This window comes from Hyperolius riggenbachi, chromosome 12 (assembly GCF_040937935.1).
Source record: "Hyperolius riggenbachi isolate aHypRig1 chromosome 12, aHypRig1.pri, whole genome shotgun sequence".
Taxonomy (NCBI): Eukaryota; Metazoa; Chordata; class Amphibia; order Anura; family Hyperoliidae; genus Hyperolius; species Hyperolius riggenbachi.
In genome coordinates, this window is record NC_090657.1 from 150,628,677 (window position 1) to 150,645,730 (window position 17,054).

Here is a 17,054-nt window from a genome sequence, read left to right on the forward strand (position 1 = left end):
CTTTCTAAATATTGATACACGTTACACACAACGCAACGTGTGCACTGTGAATGTTGCACAGACTTACTATTGCTGTGCGTTAGTCCACGTTAAAACATTTTCTAACGTGCGACTTTAACGTCGCACTGTGAAAGTGGCCTTTGTGTACCCCTTTTCGACCCTACCGTTTCATTTGTGCACCGCAATGATACATTCATTCCATCCTCTTAGTGATCCTGACAATCCAGAGGGATGCTGCTTCTGCATTTTAGCTAAGAGCTATGGAAGGCAGCTTTTACTGTGAAACATGCATAGCTCCAGAGTAGTGATCGAGTCAAATATCAGAGTAATCACAGGCCCGTCTGTGCTGTCAGTTCATTTATATATAGGGAGGATTTGATAAGGAATGATTTTTTCCCCTTACACTTTAAAACAGAACTCCAGGCGGCACTATATAGAGGTGTCATCAGGTATATCAGTTATTGCAATTATTTTTTAAAAGGACAACTGAAGTGAGAAAAATATGGAGGCTGCCATATTTATTTTCTTTACAAGAAGTTGTCTGGTAGCCCTACTGATTTATTTGGCTGCAGTAGTGTCTGAGTCACACTAGAAACAAGTATATGCCTAACCTTAACAATATTGTCAGAAACACCTGATCTTCTGCATGCTTGTTCAGGGTCTATGGCTAAAAGTATTACAGACAGAGGATCAGCAGGACAGCCAGGCATCTGGTATTGCTTAAAAGGAAATAAACATGGCAGCCTCCATATCCCTCTTGCTTCACCTGTCCTCTTAAAGGGAAGGTTCAGGGACTATCGAAAAAAAATAGAAATCTAAATCCACTTACCTGGGGCTTCCTCCAGCCCGTGGCAGGCAGGAGGTGCCTTCAACGCCGCTCCGCAGGCTCCCGGTGGTCTCCGGTGGCGCGCCCGACCTGGCCAGGCCAGCTGCCAGGTCGGGCTTCTTCTGCGCTCCAATCTGCGTGTCACTAGTGCGCGCTGACGTCATTGGACGTCCTCCGGGCTGTACTGCACAGGCTCAGAACTACTGCGCAGTACAGCCCGGAGGACGTCCGATGACGTCAGCGTGCACCAGTGACACGCAGATTGGAGCGCAGAAGAAGCCCGACCTGGCAGCCGGCCTAGCCAGGTCGGGCGTGCCACCGGAGACTACCGGGAGCCTGCGGAGCGGCGCCGAGGGCACCTCCTGCCTGCCACAGGCTGGAGGAAACCCCAGGTAAGTGGATTTGGATATTTTTTTTTATAGTCCCTGAACCTTCCCTTTAAGGGGCACTATGGCAAAAAAATGTAAAATTTAAAATATGTGCAAACATAGACAAATAAGAAGTATGTTTTCCAGAGTAAAATGAGCCATAAATTACTTTTCTCCTATGTTGCTGTCACTTACAGTAGGTAGTAGAAATCTGACAGAAGCAACAGGTTTTGGACTAGCCTATCTCTTCATAGGGGATTCTCAGCAAGGCTTTTATTCTTTATAAAGATATTTCCTAAAAAGGATTTATACAATGATGCTGTCCATCTTCCCTGCTCGCTACACAGTTTTTTGGCAGTTGGACAGAGCAACTGCCATTCACTAAGTGCTTTTGAAAATAAATAAATCTCTGAGAATCCTCTATGAAGAGATGGACTAGTCCAACACCTGTCACTTCTGTCAGATTTCTACTACCTACTGTAAGTGACAGCAACATAGGAGAAAAGTAATTTATGGCTTATTTTACTATTTTGCTCTAGAAAAAAACGTACCTCTTATTTGTATATGTTTGCATATATTTTACATTTTACAATTTTTTGCCATAGTGCCCCTTTAAATATCTTTTTTTTCCAATGCTTTTAAATTACTTTAGAATGTACGGAAAGCATCCAAGATTATTTGCACATCTACTCCCCTACTGTCACAAAACGCACAACTTTCTTCAAAACGCACTTAGTAAAAGCATAACATAGTAAAGATTTTAATGATTTATTACATTTAGCTGCCTAACTGGCATTGGATCAAGCAGTGTGATCATCGGCAACTCCAGCCTCTCCAAACCCCATACACACAAGGCCATACACAGGGGATGAACATTGAATGACAAGCGGATGTATTTTGAAGGTAAATGGCTAAACAAATAGACCAATGTCTGACCCACCAGTTCTAAAGAAGTCATTTTTTCCTTTGTTAGCATACTGCATATATGCAAGAGAAGCTTGGTTATACAATGCTGTCAGACCCACCATATAAGGGCAAAGAGTTGACTATGAAACTTTGATCAAGATGCTTTACTCCAGCAGATCTCAGTGAGTAGAGATGTAGCGAATTGTTCGCCGGCGAACGGTTCCAGGCGAACTTTGGGGGTTCACGTTCGCCTGCACCAGGCGAACTTTTGCGGAAGTTCGATTCGCCCCATAATGCTCTATTGAGCAAAACTTTGATCCTCTACATCAGAGTCAGCAGTCACATTATTGCCAAACACACTGCTCTCACTGCTGGAGGCCCTTCCCCCTCCCTCCTCCAAGCAAGGTCCTTATGCCATTTCACTCACTTGTCTGCCTACACTAATTAGTTAAGGGACAGCTGCTACTTCCTCCCTCCTCCCACCTCCCTTCTACCCTTCTACCTATTCCCTCCTCCCTCCTACCGGAGGGAGGAGGGAATAGGTAGAAGGGTGCAAGGGTGCATCTGCCAGGGAATTATACTATTTCAAAAACCAGTTTACATACCATAGCTGGGAATCGAACCCAGGTCTCACTGTGTGGTGGGCAAGCACCCTAACTGCTGTACCACAACAGCACTAACTGAAGCTGGCCTAGCATTTACTATTTATGCTTAATGCAATAGAAACATTAGGTTGCTTAAAGGGAACCTTAACCGAGAGTGATATGGATGTTTCCTGTAAACAATACCAGTTGCCTGGCAGTCCAGCTGATCTCTGTGACTGCAATAGTGGCTGAATCACACCCTGAAACAAGCATGCAGCTAATCCAGTTTGACTTCAGTCAGAGCACCTGATCTGCATGCTTGTCCAGGGGCTGTGGCTAAACAAATTAGAGACACAGGATCAGCAGGCGATTCAGGCAACTGGTATTATTTTAAAAGGAAAAATCCATATCCTTCTCCGTTTAGGTTCCCTTTAAGGATTTGTAGCATAAAAGCCAACTCACATTGGCTGGGAATCGAACCCAGGTCTCACTGTGTGGTGGGCAAGCACCCTAACCACTGTACCACAACAGTACTAACTGAAGCTGGCCTAGCATTTACCATTTATGCTCAATACAAGAGAAAAAGTAGACAGTAAGCCAGCACCTATTCAGTAGGAGACCTTAGACAAGTCTTCCTAACACTGCTGCTGCCTAAAGAGCATGCCCTAGTGGCTGCAGCTCTGGTGCTTTGAGTCCGCCAGGAGAAAAGCGTGATATAAATGTTATTTGTCTTGTCTACTTTTTCTCTTGTATTGAGCATAAATGGTAAATACTAGGCCAGCTTCAGTTAGTACTGTTGTGGTACAGCGGTTAGGGTGCTTGCCCACCACACAGTGAGACCCGGGTTCAAATCCCAGCCAATGTGAGTTGGCTTTTATGCTACAAATCCTTAAAGGGAACCTAAACGGTGAAGGATATGGATTTTTCCTTTTAAAATAATACCAGTTGCCTGAATCGCCTGCTGATCCTGTGTCTCTAATACTTTTAGCCACAGCCCCTGAACAAGCATGCAGATCAGGTGCTCTGACTGAAGTCAGACTGGATTAGCTGCATGCTTGTTTCAGGGTGTGATTCAGCCACTATTGCAGTCACAGAGATCAGCTGGACTGCAAGGCAACTGGTATTGTTTACAGGAAACATCCATATCACTCTCAGTTAAATTCCCTTTAAGCAACCTAATGTTTCTATTGCATTGAGCATAAATAGTAAATGCTAGGCCAGCTTCAGTTAGTACTGTTGTGGTACAGCGGTTAGGGTGACTTGCCCACCACACAGTGAGACCTGGGTTCGATTCCCAGCTATGGTATGTAAACTGTTTTTTTTAAATAGTATAATTCCCTGGCAGATGAGACCCTCCTCCCTCCGGTAGGAGGGAATAGGTACAAGGGTAGGAGGGAGGAGGGTGGAGGGAGGAGGAAGGTGGGTGGAGGGTTGAGGGAGGAGGGAGGAGGGAATGGGTAGAAGGGTAGGAGGGTAGAGGGAGGAGGGTGGAGGGAGGAGGGAATAGGTAGAAGGGTAGGAGGGAGGTGGGTGGAGGGTGGAGGGAGGTGGGTGGAGGGTGGAGGGAGGTGGGTGGAGGGTGGAGGGTGGAGGGAGGAGGGTGAAGGGAGGATGGTGGAGCTCCAGGTGTTTGAGCCCTTGAAACATGTTTTCTATCATTTTTTTCAGCCGGTAGAATTTTTTCAAATTTTCAAAGTTCACCTCCCCATTGAAGTCTATTGCGGTTCGCGAACTTTTTCGCGAACCGAACCTTTCGCGGAGGTTCGCGAACGGGGTTCGCGAACCGAAAATCTGAGGTTCGCGACATCTCTATCAGTGAGCAATAAGAAGCAATGGGTACAGACGCTCTTCAGGAGTCATTACACTACACATACATGTGCCAGTGTTTGAACAATAAAGGATTTGGAGAGACAATGTTAGATATTTTTTGCCTGGGTATGGGAGCTACATAATTTAGAATGTTGACTACTCATACATAAGCATCTCTCTGTTTACAGGAAGCTGGACAGCCAGAGTCTTCAAATGTAAAGATGCCCGGAAAAATAACAGCAAAGGAAAAATCCTTCATGTCCTTTTAGCCGGGTGCTCCACCCGGCTAGTTTTGGTGAGCAGCCGGCTGTCATCGCCTTACCTCCTTCTCTACTATAAGCAGACTTGTGCAGAGACCCACCAGCACTGCATTCTCTCATCTCGCCCCACCTGGCTACTTTTTCATGCCACCTGGCTGGAAAAAAAATTCTGTGGAGAACACTGGTGATGGTTTACCTGAGATCAGTGTACATATGAGCATTCAGCTTTCTTTTGAGCAGCCCGTTCTGTCCTGTCCTATAAGGACTGGAGGGTAGATGATGAGTGGGACACCAGCTGTTGTATGAGTACATAGTTTTAGGTAGAATGTTTAAGAATATTACATAATAGTCTGCATGAGAGGGTGCATGGCCTCTTCCTCACTTATTTCGGGGCATATTGTTCAATTATGTGTTGGTGGGGCAGAGAGATTTTGACAGCAGCTGGCAGGATGCCACACTGAGTATAAACGGAGCTGAGAAAGTGCCCTTTGTACTGGAGGTGAGCCCACTCGCAGGCCTGGATTGCATGCTTCGAACACTGCAGTTTCACGCTGAAAAATGAGGAACAGGTCCATGTTTGTGGCGTCCGGGAGCCTGCAATCTAAAATCCTCCCGCTTCCCCATCTGATTTCTATGGCCAGGGGGTTGAGCAGCGTTCTCACCAAGCCCCCCTCCTGTGTCCTGATTGGGAAAAAGTGGTGAGCATCAGCTAGGTCACGCCTCCTTCCTTATAGGCAGTGTGGCTCAGTCATGCTCTCTCCATGAACATAGGAAACAAGGAATACCAGAGAACACTGCACAGGTAATGTTGTAATAAGGCAAATGTGCGTATCTAGAGTGTATACTAGATTCCAAACCAAAGAAGAAAGATCTCACAACGCACCATCTTTGCCAAGCGTATGGAAAATTAAAAGACTGCACAATACAGCACCATAGATTACACAAAACAGGGTAGACAAGAACAATAGTAACCCCCCCCCCCCCCCCCCCATAATAATGGTAGAGTGGCTGCGAAAAATAAATTATTATATACACACTGGCAATGTGGAAGCAAGCAGTAGGTTTTATGGAATAAAAATATAATTCATATATCACAATAAAAAGAAGGCAAAGAGATCCAATAATCTAAATATAGCAAGTAATCCTGTGCAAACAATAGGTCTAGCTGGCCCTAACAATCCAGAATCACTGAGTATAGTATAAACATAATGCATAATACCAATATGAGTATCGTCAGAAAAAATATATAGATTCAAACCCATAATAATTTTAACACCACTGTATCAAATATACAGCCGTAATGCAAAAACTGGTTGTGCAAATAGTGCAAAAACAAAGTGCAATTGATTACATGATAGGAAAGGGAGTCCTAATCTATAAGGTGCGATATATTAATTATATTTTTATTCCATAAAACCTACTGCTTGCTTCCACATTGCCAGTGTGTATATAATAATATACTTTTCGCAGCCACTCTACCCTTATTATGGGGTGGTTTTACTATTGTTCTTGTCTACCCTGTTTTGTGTAATCTATGGTGTTGTATTGTGTAGTCTTTTATATGTACTATTAAAGGGATACTGTAGGGGGGTCAGGGGAAAATGAGTTGAACTTACCCGGGGCTTCTAACGGTCCCCCGCAGACATCCTGTGTTGGCGCAGCCACTCCCCAATGCTCCGGCCCCGACTCCGGTTCACTTCTGGAATTTCAGACTTTAAAGTCTGAAAACCACTGCGCCTGCGTTGCCGTGTCCTCGATCCCGGTGATGTCATCAAGAGCGCACAGCGCAGGCCCAGTATGGTCTGTGTTTGCGCAGTACACTCCTGGTGACATCAGCGGGAGCGAGGACACGGGCGTGCAGGCGCAGTGGTTTTCTGACTTTAAAGTCTGAAATTCCAGAAGTGAACCGGAGTCGGGGCCGGAGCATCGGTGAGTGGCTGCGCCAACACAGGATGTCTGCGGGGGACCATTAGAAGCCCCGGGTAAGTTCAGCTCATTTTCCCCCGACCCCCCTACAGTATCCCTTTAAGGATCAATAAAAATTAAATAATTTTTCATACGCTTGGCAAAGATGGTGTGTTGTGAGATCTTTCTTCTTTGGTTTGGACTCTCCATGAACATAGGCAGTATAGTTCTCACCTTTCAAAAACACTCTGATAAGTTAAGTACTACAGCCCATGCAAGGCTTTGGGCTGCATAAGTTACCGTAATTCCCCTACTTTCCCCCAAGGGTTGAGTATAAGTAAGTGTATGGGTAAGAGTATGGTAGTGATTTTAGGCTATACCTATGATAGAGATTGGATTGTGAGCTACTCAGCGCGAAAGCTGGTGACATGACTATGTACTCTGTAAAGAGTGAGGGCCCATTTCCACTATCGCGAATTCGCATGCGTTTTTCGCATGCAAGATCGCATAGCAATACAAGTGAACGGGACTGTTTCCACTTTTCAGGATTCCTTTGCGTTTTTCTGTGCAGAAAAAATTCGCATGGCAGAGCCATCAGAATTCGCATACCGCTATGTGAATCGCATACAATGCATTTAATAGGAAATTTGCATGTGGTTTGGGTATGCGAATTTTCATGCGAATTCGCATAGAAACCATGGAAAATCACACCAGCACTGCCATGGTTAAATTCGCATACATCGTCATCCATGCGAATTCGCATGAAAATTCGCATAGACCCGCATGCAAAATTTGCATCCGCATGCAAATTTTTCCCGCGACGATTCCCACCGCACAAGTGGAAATGTAGCCTAAAAGGGTGGCCACTAACTGTCCAATTTCTAGCGAAAAATCGTTCGAGCGATCAGAAATTCTGATCGGACGAAAAATCGTTCACTACACCATCAACTAACCAATCTTTGCTTCCTATCTATCACGACCACCAAGAAAATCCAAATTTTCGTTCGACGAGAATTCATTCGGGCGCCATTTTTTTCACTCGTTCATAATCGATTGTGTCCACCAATGGAAATTATTTACAACCAATCCGATCAGAATTTCTGATCGCTTGAACGATTTTTCGCTAGAAATTGGACCTTTAGTGGCCAGCTTAAAAGACAGTCTTTCAAAGCAGAACTCCAGTCAAAATGTAAAAAGGGAAAGAAAGAAAGAAAGAAAGAAAAAGAAAAAAAAAAACTTTATCTATACATACTGTATGTAAAACGAGAAGAAGACATGACTATGTACTCTGTAAAGTGTTGCAGTAGAAGTAATGGATAACAATGATAAAAAGGTAAGTAATAGATGGTCTTTAAAGCAAAACTCCAGTCAAAATGTAAAAACAAAAAGAAGAAAGAAATGCTTTATCTATACATACAGTATATGAAATGAGAAGAAGGCTTTGCTGTACCTGTGCAGGTTCGTCATTTCTTGTATGTTTCAGAACAAATTGCAGTAAACAATAAAATACCACTAAATATAGCCACTGTGCCACACATACCATGTTTGGGTGAACACTATAATTCTATGAGATGCGTAGCAGATCTGCAGACAGCTTGCTTAATTCAACCTCATCAGGTTATTAGCAGACTAGCATCATGTCACCTTCAATCCCCCCCCCCCCCCCCCCCAAAAAAAAAAACAACCAAAAAACGGAGGGAACCAAAGGTCAGAAATGCCAATGGCCCAGAGTTCCTCTGCAAACAAGCAAAATATTGTCACATGAACATTTTTCTAGTCAATGGTAAAGAATATATTTTACAGAAAGCAATTATATTCTTTCAAGCCTTTGTACTTTTCATAATGACTGCCACTGGGGTGAACACAGTGCAATCAGAGTAAGCATTCCTTTAGTTAAATAATGTCTGATCACATCTCTTACTTTCCAGCTGCCTGTCTGGCATAATCCATAGCTTACCATCCACATTTCCAGTCCTTCAAATTAACAAAACTCAGTTTTTGTTATCATGAATCCCATTAACACTTCTGATGATAAGCCATTTGTTTAGAGCAGAATTATAAATTACATTTTTGAACAGGTAGTTTGTTGAAGAAAACCTGACAAAACAAAGTTCCACAATATGTAAAATATGCTGTGTGGTTACTGAAGGACCAGTGATTACATTTTTCTGGAATGCCTGGTTCTCGGGAAGTTTAAGAAATCCAAATCTACTATTGACGTGTGACCAGTATTGGAGAATAGATTCTCCTGTCACGCAAATCAACAGTGACCCAGGTGTGCTCATACATTTCAGGGGCAGCCTATCGCCACTGTACCTGAGGAAGCAGGCATAGACCCATGAAATGCATTGTATAGGTGTCAATAAAATCTTTTCCGCTATATTTCTCAATGACTCTTCCATACAGAAGTGTTACCATTTACACTACATATCAGTAACCTGCCCACCCTTATCTTCAGGTGCCTCTATACCACTTATCTAGAGCGAATAGTTATAGTCTTGTAACTAGTACTGAATATAAAACTCTTCAGCTATGCAAATAAAAACAGCAGCCAGCCAATTGATCAAATTCAGGAAGATACATTTACTCCTTGCATATTAAATTAAAACTTTAGAAACACAAAATGTTTATTTTTGCTCAGCATTACAATTCTTCCCAGTAGACGTACACTATTAATTTCAGGTTTGGGCTAGCATAGTAATAACTGAGCCATGAGCCCCAGTGCAAATTTTACACCCCCCACCCCCCACCCTCATTACCACCACCACCAGAACTGTATGTATACTAATTGCATGATACAAACCCCCAGCATTGGTCTTCCAAGGACAGCCAGTGTGTGAAAGAGGTGTAAGTTAATGGTTTGTTAATGATTGCTCATCAGAGCACATATAGAAGTGATCATTACCAGCACCCATAAAAAGCTAAAGCAACAACTGGGGGAGGGCTCCATATGGGCCCCTCAGGTCCTCTTCAGCCCCTATAGGTACGCTATACTGAAGAAACAAGATTGCCTCAAGAATACCGCACCAGACTATTGTAGATAAATTAGTATACATCTTTATTAACCAAAACAAGTTTAAAAACAATTTAAATCACAAGAGTAATAAAAGGTTGGGTATATGCATCCTAAATATATGGGCCAATACAACAATATTTCACAGGGGTCCACAGAGTACTAATAAAGTGCTATCAGTGACAAGGTGCTTGAACAATTTATCAAAAAGATCAACAATATTACAATCAATCTAAGTGAAAATACATATGTGTTATAAACAGTAGAAAGGGAAAAAGGGTGAATTATACAAGGAGTAAAAAGTGCTAGCGCAATTGTCAGACCCCAACAAGGAGAAACTGAACCCAAAGTGCCATTGCAATAGTGAGGTAGATAGGGGACAATAGAGTAAAAGTCAAAGTGCAGAGAATGGTAAGAAGAATCCCTGGAGGACCCCTCCCCCGTGTACCCTACCTTAGCTATCGCGATTCGCCCGGTCTATCGGCTTCCTCAGAGCACTTTATTAGTACTCTGTGGACCCCCTGTGAAATATTGTTGTATTGGCCCATATATTTAGGATACACATACCCTACCTTTATTTCTCTTGTGATTTTAATTGTTTTTAAACTTGTTTTGGTTTTTAAACTTGTTTTGGTTACCTACAATAGTCTGGTGCGGTATTCTAAAAGTGGACCCAAATTAAAAATACAAGATTTCAGAAATAAAATGTATTTTCTAAATTACAATAATAAATAGCAGCCTTTTTCAGCTGCATGATGACAAATATAAAATATTTTACATTTATTGGAGGAACCCCTCCCTTCTTTCATATTGCCGGGATTTTTTCCGGCAAACTGGTGGAGGAGATAAAAAACAAAAACAAAACACAGGCTGCTACTGATGATGTCACAGGGGAGAAGATCTCAGCAAATATTTTATATTTATTGGAGGAACTCCTCCCTTCCTTTCATATTGCCGGGACAGAATCCGGCAAACTGGTGGAGTAGGTGGTGTCCGGCAATGGAGGAATTTCTAATGGCTGCCACCTGTATAACCCTAGTTATGAAAAGAGAAGGGTGAAAAGCATGCACTGAAATGCTCATAGGCTCGAAGGAGTGTTTATTTATCTTTGTATGTGTCAGAGTGGTGCAACTAAGTATTTTGAATTTAAAAAAATGTTTTGTTTGGGTCGGCTTTAAGGCAATCTTATTGTTTCTTCAGTATAGTTAGACCTTTAGGCCATTCAGCACAGACTGGTAACTCATTAGGTATAAGACTCCTCATAAGTATTGTACAGCATGTTTACATGCATAATATGATGGTGCTGTCCCAATCTCCTTGTGTGCAAATTCCTACAGGTACGCCACTGCTTATGCACAAAGCTTTTCTCATGAATTATCTCTCCTTGTCCTTGATTAAACAAACGTTTCTAATGAGTCTTCTGAAATTAGACCCATTCATTTTTAGAAAATATATTTTCTAGCTATAAACAAGGTAAACATACTGAAAAACAGGCAATAAAAGTAATATCAAATATAAAACTATCATGAAATACTATACAGTATATATAGTGAAACATTTTTGTCAAAGCAGTTGATAACTGATGAAGAAGAGTGCAGACACACTAAAGAGAAGAAAAAAAAACTAGAAGCTGTAAGGAACAGTACAGGAATCAGCACACACTGCAGCTAACTTACTGACAGCATAAGCACAGGTTAAGGTAATGCTGTAATATATTGATATGTTTTAATACTTCATTGGATGATTAATAACGTTTTGTATTTTCTCTATATTGAATAATTATTTGTGCTCAGTTGGGTCATACCCCTCTTCCTCTCTATCTCACAAGTTTGTGTTGTTGTTGTGAAAGTATTAAAGTAGTCTTACAGTTTGTACTGTATGTACTAGAGGCGGGGTGCCAGTATTATTACAAAAAATAAAAAGGTTAAATTCTATAATGCAAACATCTTGCTTTATTGATCAGGGCCCCACTTTAAAATATTTTAAGCACATTTCAATATGAATAAACTAACAGCAAGCAAGTGGAGTCTACTGACTGCTCCACACTAATAGCTGCTGCTAACTATGGCTAATTTCATCGTCTCAATAAAACACCACCAGCAGTCAGTATATTCTTACAATAAAGTAGTCAGTAAAGAATACTTTGCTTTTACGGCTGTACCACTGCAGTTTTTATGTCAGCTAATAACAAATAAGCAATATTAATAAATCTGTAATGAAAAAGCTTAGTGGATTTTTCGTGCAAGCCACAGGCGGTGCATCGGGGAGGAAATTAGCATAATTACATTTGCATAATACCTCATCCAGAGAAATGAACTGCTCTTTCATGCTTGGTTGCACCAGAGGAGTGGGGTAACTGTGTGTGTAAGCTGCCATATGGGAACACACAGCCTACAGAGGACGTCTCCCCAGCGCCTCATACTAAACACCGTGCATCTCTATGGATTACCAAGAGGCTGACTTCATCTCACACACAGGCTGAATGTATTCTCCTGAAATATGCCCGTGTCACCGGGTTAATTAAGGTAGGGCCAGAAAACCCAAACTCAGCACATTTCTCACTTTCGAACTTTCAAATGGCCCTAAGAAATATATTCATTTTCATTTTTTCAGAATTCACAAAGGGGAAATTGTGCAATAAGCAGCTCCAGGCAATGACTCCTCAGCGGCTCCTCATCCAATTGTGAAAGGAGCAGCAGTTAAAACAGCTACAAAATAAGTGGCAGAAGATGATAAAGAGGCAGCACCGCAGGGGGGCATTCTGGGCTTGGCAAGCATGGAAGCTGTCTGCGACATGTAAATAGAAATCCCGACATGCACTGCTAGCCGTGAGAGCTGCAAAGACGCTATTCGTAATTATTACAGTCTTACATTTATAAACACAGGGCTGATTAACTGGATGATTTTCAAAGGGGGTTTTCACTTACATCTGAAAAATTATTTGTGCTTCTCTGCACAAGCTTAGGGCCGATTCACACTACAAGAGCTAGATACTTTAAGGCAGGGGTCTCAAACTCGCGGCCCGTGGGCCATTTGCGGCCCTTGATACAGTATTTTGTGGCCCGTGCCGGCAAAAGCTTATAGTTCGCTTCAGTGCTCCCAAGTAATCCGCCGCATCCCCGCCGCTAAACGAGGGCTGCAGAGCCCCTAAATCGCCAGGGGGAGCAATCCGCCGGCATTTCCTGGAAGGGGTAAAGCTTTCAGCTTCAGCTCTGCCCCTCCTGACGTCAATCGCGGCGCATCGCCGCCTCTGCCCGCCCCTCTCACTCTTCCTTCACAGAGAGGGGCGGGGAGAGGCGGCGATGCGCTGCGATTGATGTCAGAAGGGGCAGAGCTGAAGCTGAAAGCTCTGCCCCTTCCAGGAAATGCCTGTGGATTGCCCCCCGGGCGATTTGGGGGCTCTGCAGCCCTCATTTTGCGGCGGGGACACGGCGGATTACTTGTAATGGGAGCACTGAAGCGAACTATAAGGTAAAATAGGCAAAATAGTTCGCTTCAATGTGAATTTGATTTTGAAATAAAAATCAATGCAAGGTGATGGGGGGGGGGGGGGGGGGGGGAGGGGGGGGTCGGGGTTGGCAGGAGCTGCTGATTCTTTTTTTTGTGAAATCCCTTATGAGGCCCAGCCTTATCCTGACTTTGCCTCCTGCGGCCCCCAGGTAAATTGAGTTTGAGACCCCTGCTTTCAGGGCTCTTTTACAGTGCGACGTTAAAGCTGCACGTTACAACAACATGTAACGCACAGTAACTTACAGCAATGAAAAATCAATGGGCTGTTCACAGTGCAGACGTGGCGTTGGTGTCTAACGCTGCACGTTAAATGAAAGTGCTGCATGCTATGCGTTATACAAGTTTTTAGCTGCGTTAGACTGTTTGCACATGCTCAGTAATGTTTTCTTCTTTTTTTTTTTACGCATGTGCCGTTTTCGTTCTATCACTGTGCGACGAAAACAGAGCACCAAGCACAGAGCTAAATTACGTCAAAGTTATAGTCTTTCAATGCGTTGCATTGGGGGCACGTTATGCGACCTTAACATTGCATCAAACGCAACGTCTTACTGTGTAAGAGGCCTAAAAGCTCTAGCTAATGCGGTGCTATGGGGGATTTTTACAAAAATCACAACGCTCCAGTGTGAACACACACATAGGATAACATTAGCGGGAGCTTTTAAAATCACAAAGCACTTAGAATAAAATTAAAGGACCACTACCGTGAAAAGTTGTAAAATTTAAAATACTGTACATGTGTATGCATACTTATAAGAAGTACATTTTTTCCAGCAGCGGTCACGTGACTACAAACACTTCCTCCTTCCAGGTTGAAGGAGAAAGCATAGTAGTCACGTCATGTGGCTTGGAGTGCAGAGTGGGAGGCGCTATGGGACGAGATAAAGAAGAAGGCTGCTGCATACGGTTATATCCCCCCCCCCCCCCACACACACACACCCACTCAGATGCACTAATTGGGAGGATAAAATCTGAATTAAGCTCATTCGAATTTCATCCGAATTTGATCCGGAGCTCATCCCTGTTGAGAATAACTGAAATGGCCATTAGCAGAACAATCCTGCAGCCGATTCGTTGTTTTCCTTAGCAGTAATCTAACACTGCAGTAATCCATCGGAAGAGATCGTTCATGCCCATTAACAGACAAATTCCCATCATTCGATCAGATTAATGGAATGAAGTTGCTTTTCGGATCGATCCTATCTATCTGATCTGATTGGTTAGTGGAAATTATCAGTTCAACCCATCGATCCGACGGAAAATTGCATGGTGAGTACCTAGCATTAATAGGCATGACCGATCATTTCTGATTGATTACCGCAGCGACCTTTAATGGCCACCTTTAGTGCTTCCTGTTTGGCTCAATATACTGCAAATAAAAAAGGCCCACATAATTTCAGCTTTTTTACTTTGCTTTGCTTTGCGTATAAAACACAGTCATTCCAAAGTGTGTCTAAGAGAAAGTGTCAGAGAGCAGTACCAACACGCACCTTTCATACACTCATAAGGCTGAAGGAAATACATTGTATATTGTTTTAAGGGCGCGTAGAGACTAGCTATTTGCAAACTACATAATCATTCATGATCACTTCAGCTGACTTTCTACCGGCGTCTTGCGACAGTCACATGACCACTACTTAAAGCTGCATGCTTAGTCCTATAAAGAAAGAACGGGGTTCTTGCCAGTGTCTAAGGGAAACACAATCAATCTAAGGGCCTATTTCATACGGATGACTGAAAGGCCACCGATCTGACTGTAGACTATTGCGGGCAGAAAACACACATTTGTGCAGGTTATCCGCTGGTGTGTGAAACCTTCCTCAGACTTAAAGCCCAATTTGTTGCGCAATTAAAGTCCTGGGGGGGGGGGTTTGTTTCATGTGTATAAGATAGCTGATTAACTAAAGTCAAACTACATATGAAGTATCCGGTCAGATGTCCCTTCCCCAGTCACTATGAGGAACCAGTGCCCTACCTTCCAAGGTATGATCATGTTAAAGAGACTCTAACAAAATGTTGAGCCTTATTTCTTCTATCCTATAAGTTCCTATGCCTGTTCTAATGTGGTCTGTCTTACTGCAGCCTTTTCTAGTTGCACTTTCTCTGTAATAAATCTTATCTTCTTTCCTCTGTGGGCTCTGTCGGGCTCAGGCTGGAATGTGTGGAATGTGCAGCACTGCTTGTCATTGGCAGAAGCTATACACACCCTCTCCAAGCTCTGCATGAGTCACACAGTAACCTGTTCTCAGCCTATCATACTCTCGTTAGAAGCCATGTCTTTTGTTTGTAAACACTGCCTAAAACTGTTAATTAAAAGCCAGGATTGCAGCAGGGAGTGGCAGAAACAGCACAGAGGGGCCCAGGAGAACATAATGAAGAGAATGGTATGCTTTTTATTGTAAGAATTTTAGAGTACAGATTCTCTTTAAACCAAGCATCAGTAACATCCATAGCTGGATGAATACAGTATTTGGTTTTGAAAGTCAGTTGTCAAATGTCAGAAGGACTCTCAAAAGACAGGTGAGGATAACAACAACAACAACAGATCTACTCACTTTTCCTTACACACCAAACATAGATATGCTACAAATCCACATGCACACACCTGCACGTGTGTACACAGAGACCATATGCATGGTCCACCACAAACACTTGTAAAGACACACACACACAAATAGAGACCACACACATGGACCACAAACTCACAAACATGTATGCACATGTGACCACATATAAAGCACAGTGTGCTAAGAATACCTCGGTAGTGCACCCTGCTGCAGATGTCACTCCAGGCATTTGACTGCTTTGCCGATGCCTAAAGATAGCCCTGGTGTTACAATATTTCCCAGTCCAATGGCCCTAGTGGCTGAATCCACCAGGAAAGAAATCGCCATACAAATGTTCTGTATCTTGTAGTGTTTTAGAATGAGGAAGATCTAGTAAGTAAGTGACACCAGCAATACAAAACGCCAAACTGAGTCTGCACAACTCAACAAAACATCCTCCCCTTAGACAGATGTCAGGATTTCTACTTTAGAAGTCTGGCCCTTGATAAGCAGACCCAACAGTCCGCACACAATGAAACTAAATACCTTACTAAATATTTACTAGGTACTGATTAGCAAAAATACAAACCCTGCACAATTTGCAGTCAAAATCGAGCATATATAAGTAACTAAACAGTTGTGGGAATCACAGCAGCATTTCTGCCGTATCCTCCATCCTAGGTCATCAGCATATGAACAGCAAACCACATGAAGATTTCTACAATTCTGCATGTGAATGTATTGGAAATCCTCGAGGACATACTGAGACATATGACTTGGCCTTACCAGCTGTGTTCTTGCCCTTGTTGATCTGCTTCAGTCGCTTCTGGTGTGATTTGCCATTGTAATGTATTTGGGCCTGGGCAGCAGAATTGAGCTGTATGTTACAGACCTCACACAGTGTGAAGGATGGCAATCTCTTCTCCCTTTTGGCCTGTAGGTCCATACATGTACTTTCTGGCTGTCCATTCTCATATAGAGGTATAGCAGGGAAGGATTCTGTGAAGTATGCAGGGCTCACAGGACTCTTCATAACTCTACAGAAGAAAAAAAAACAAATAATCACTTGTCACGCAGGATCTTTATTATATTCTGCTCCCCAATATAAACATAAATTTGTTGGCCAATAGTGCTATAAAATGCCTTCCTAAATTAATTATCTGGAGAAGATCTCTGTGGATCTCTCTGCAATAACACTGCTGGGTATTTAGAATTAATTCTTTAGCACAGCGGTACATGAATATAAGCTATTGCATTGCATGTTTCATTACTGCCTTAATCAGTTTGGAGGAACAGAAGAATCAGGACAAAAATAAACAGCATTGAAAAA

At 42.8% G+C, this 17,054-nt stretch overlaps 1 protein-coding gene and 1 long non-coding RNA gene across 16 annotated transcripts in view; one reads left to right on the forward strand and one right to left on the reverse strand.

Moving 5' to 3' along the window:
* Positions 1–5,606, forward strand: part of LOC137542096 (uncharacterized) — a 56,106-nt gene extending 50,500 nt beyond the window's left edge. For both annotated transcript variants that reach the window (XR_011025357.1, XR_011025358.1), the window contains 2 exons: positions 1,976–2,097; positions 4,682–5,606. This is a non-coding gene — a long non-coding RNA (uncharacterized lncRNA). The remainder of the gene's footprint in view (positions 1–1,975; positions 2,098–4,681) is intronic.
* ZNF385C (zinc finger protein 385C) overlaps positions 1–17,054 on the reverse strand; it is a 526,232-nt gene that overhangs the window by 296,397 nt on the left and 212,781 nt on the right. For all 14 annotated transcript variants that reach the window (XR_011025353.1, XR_011025355.1, XR_011025354.1 and 11 more), the window contains one exon: positions 16,511–16,761. Coding sequence is in view for 10 of the 14 variants with exons in the window: in XM_068263763.1 (XP_068119864.1) it covers positions 16,511–16,761 (251 nt within the window). In the remaining 4 variants the exon portion in view is untranslated. The remainder of the gene's footprint in view (positions 1–16,510; positions 16,762–17,054) is intronic.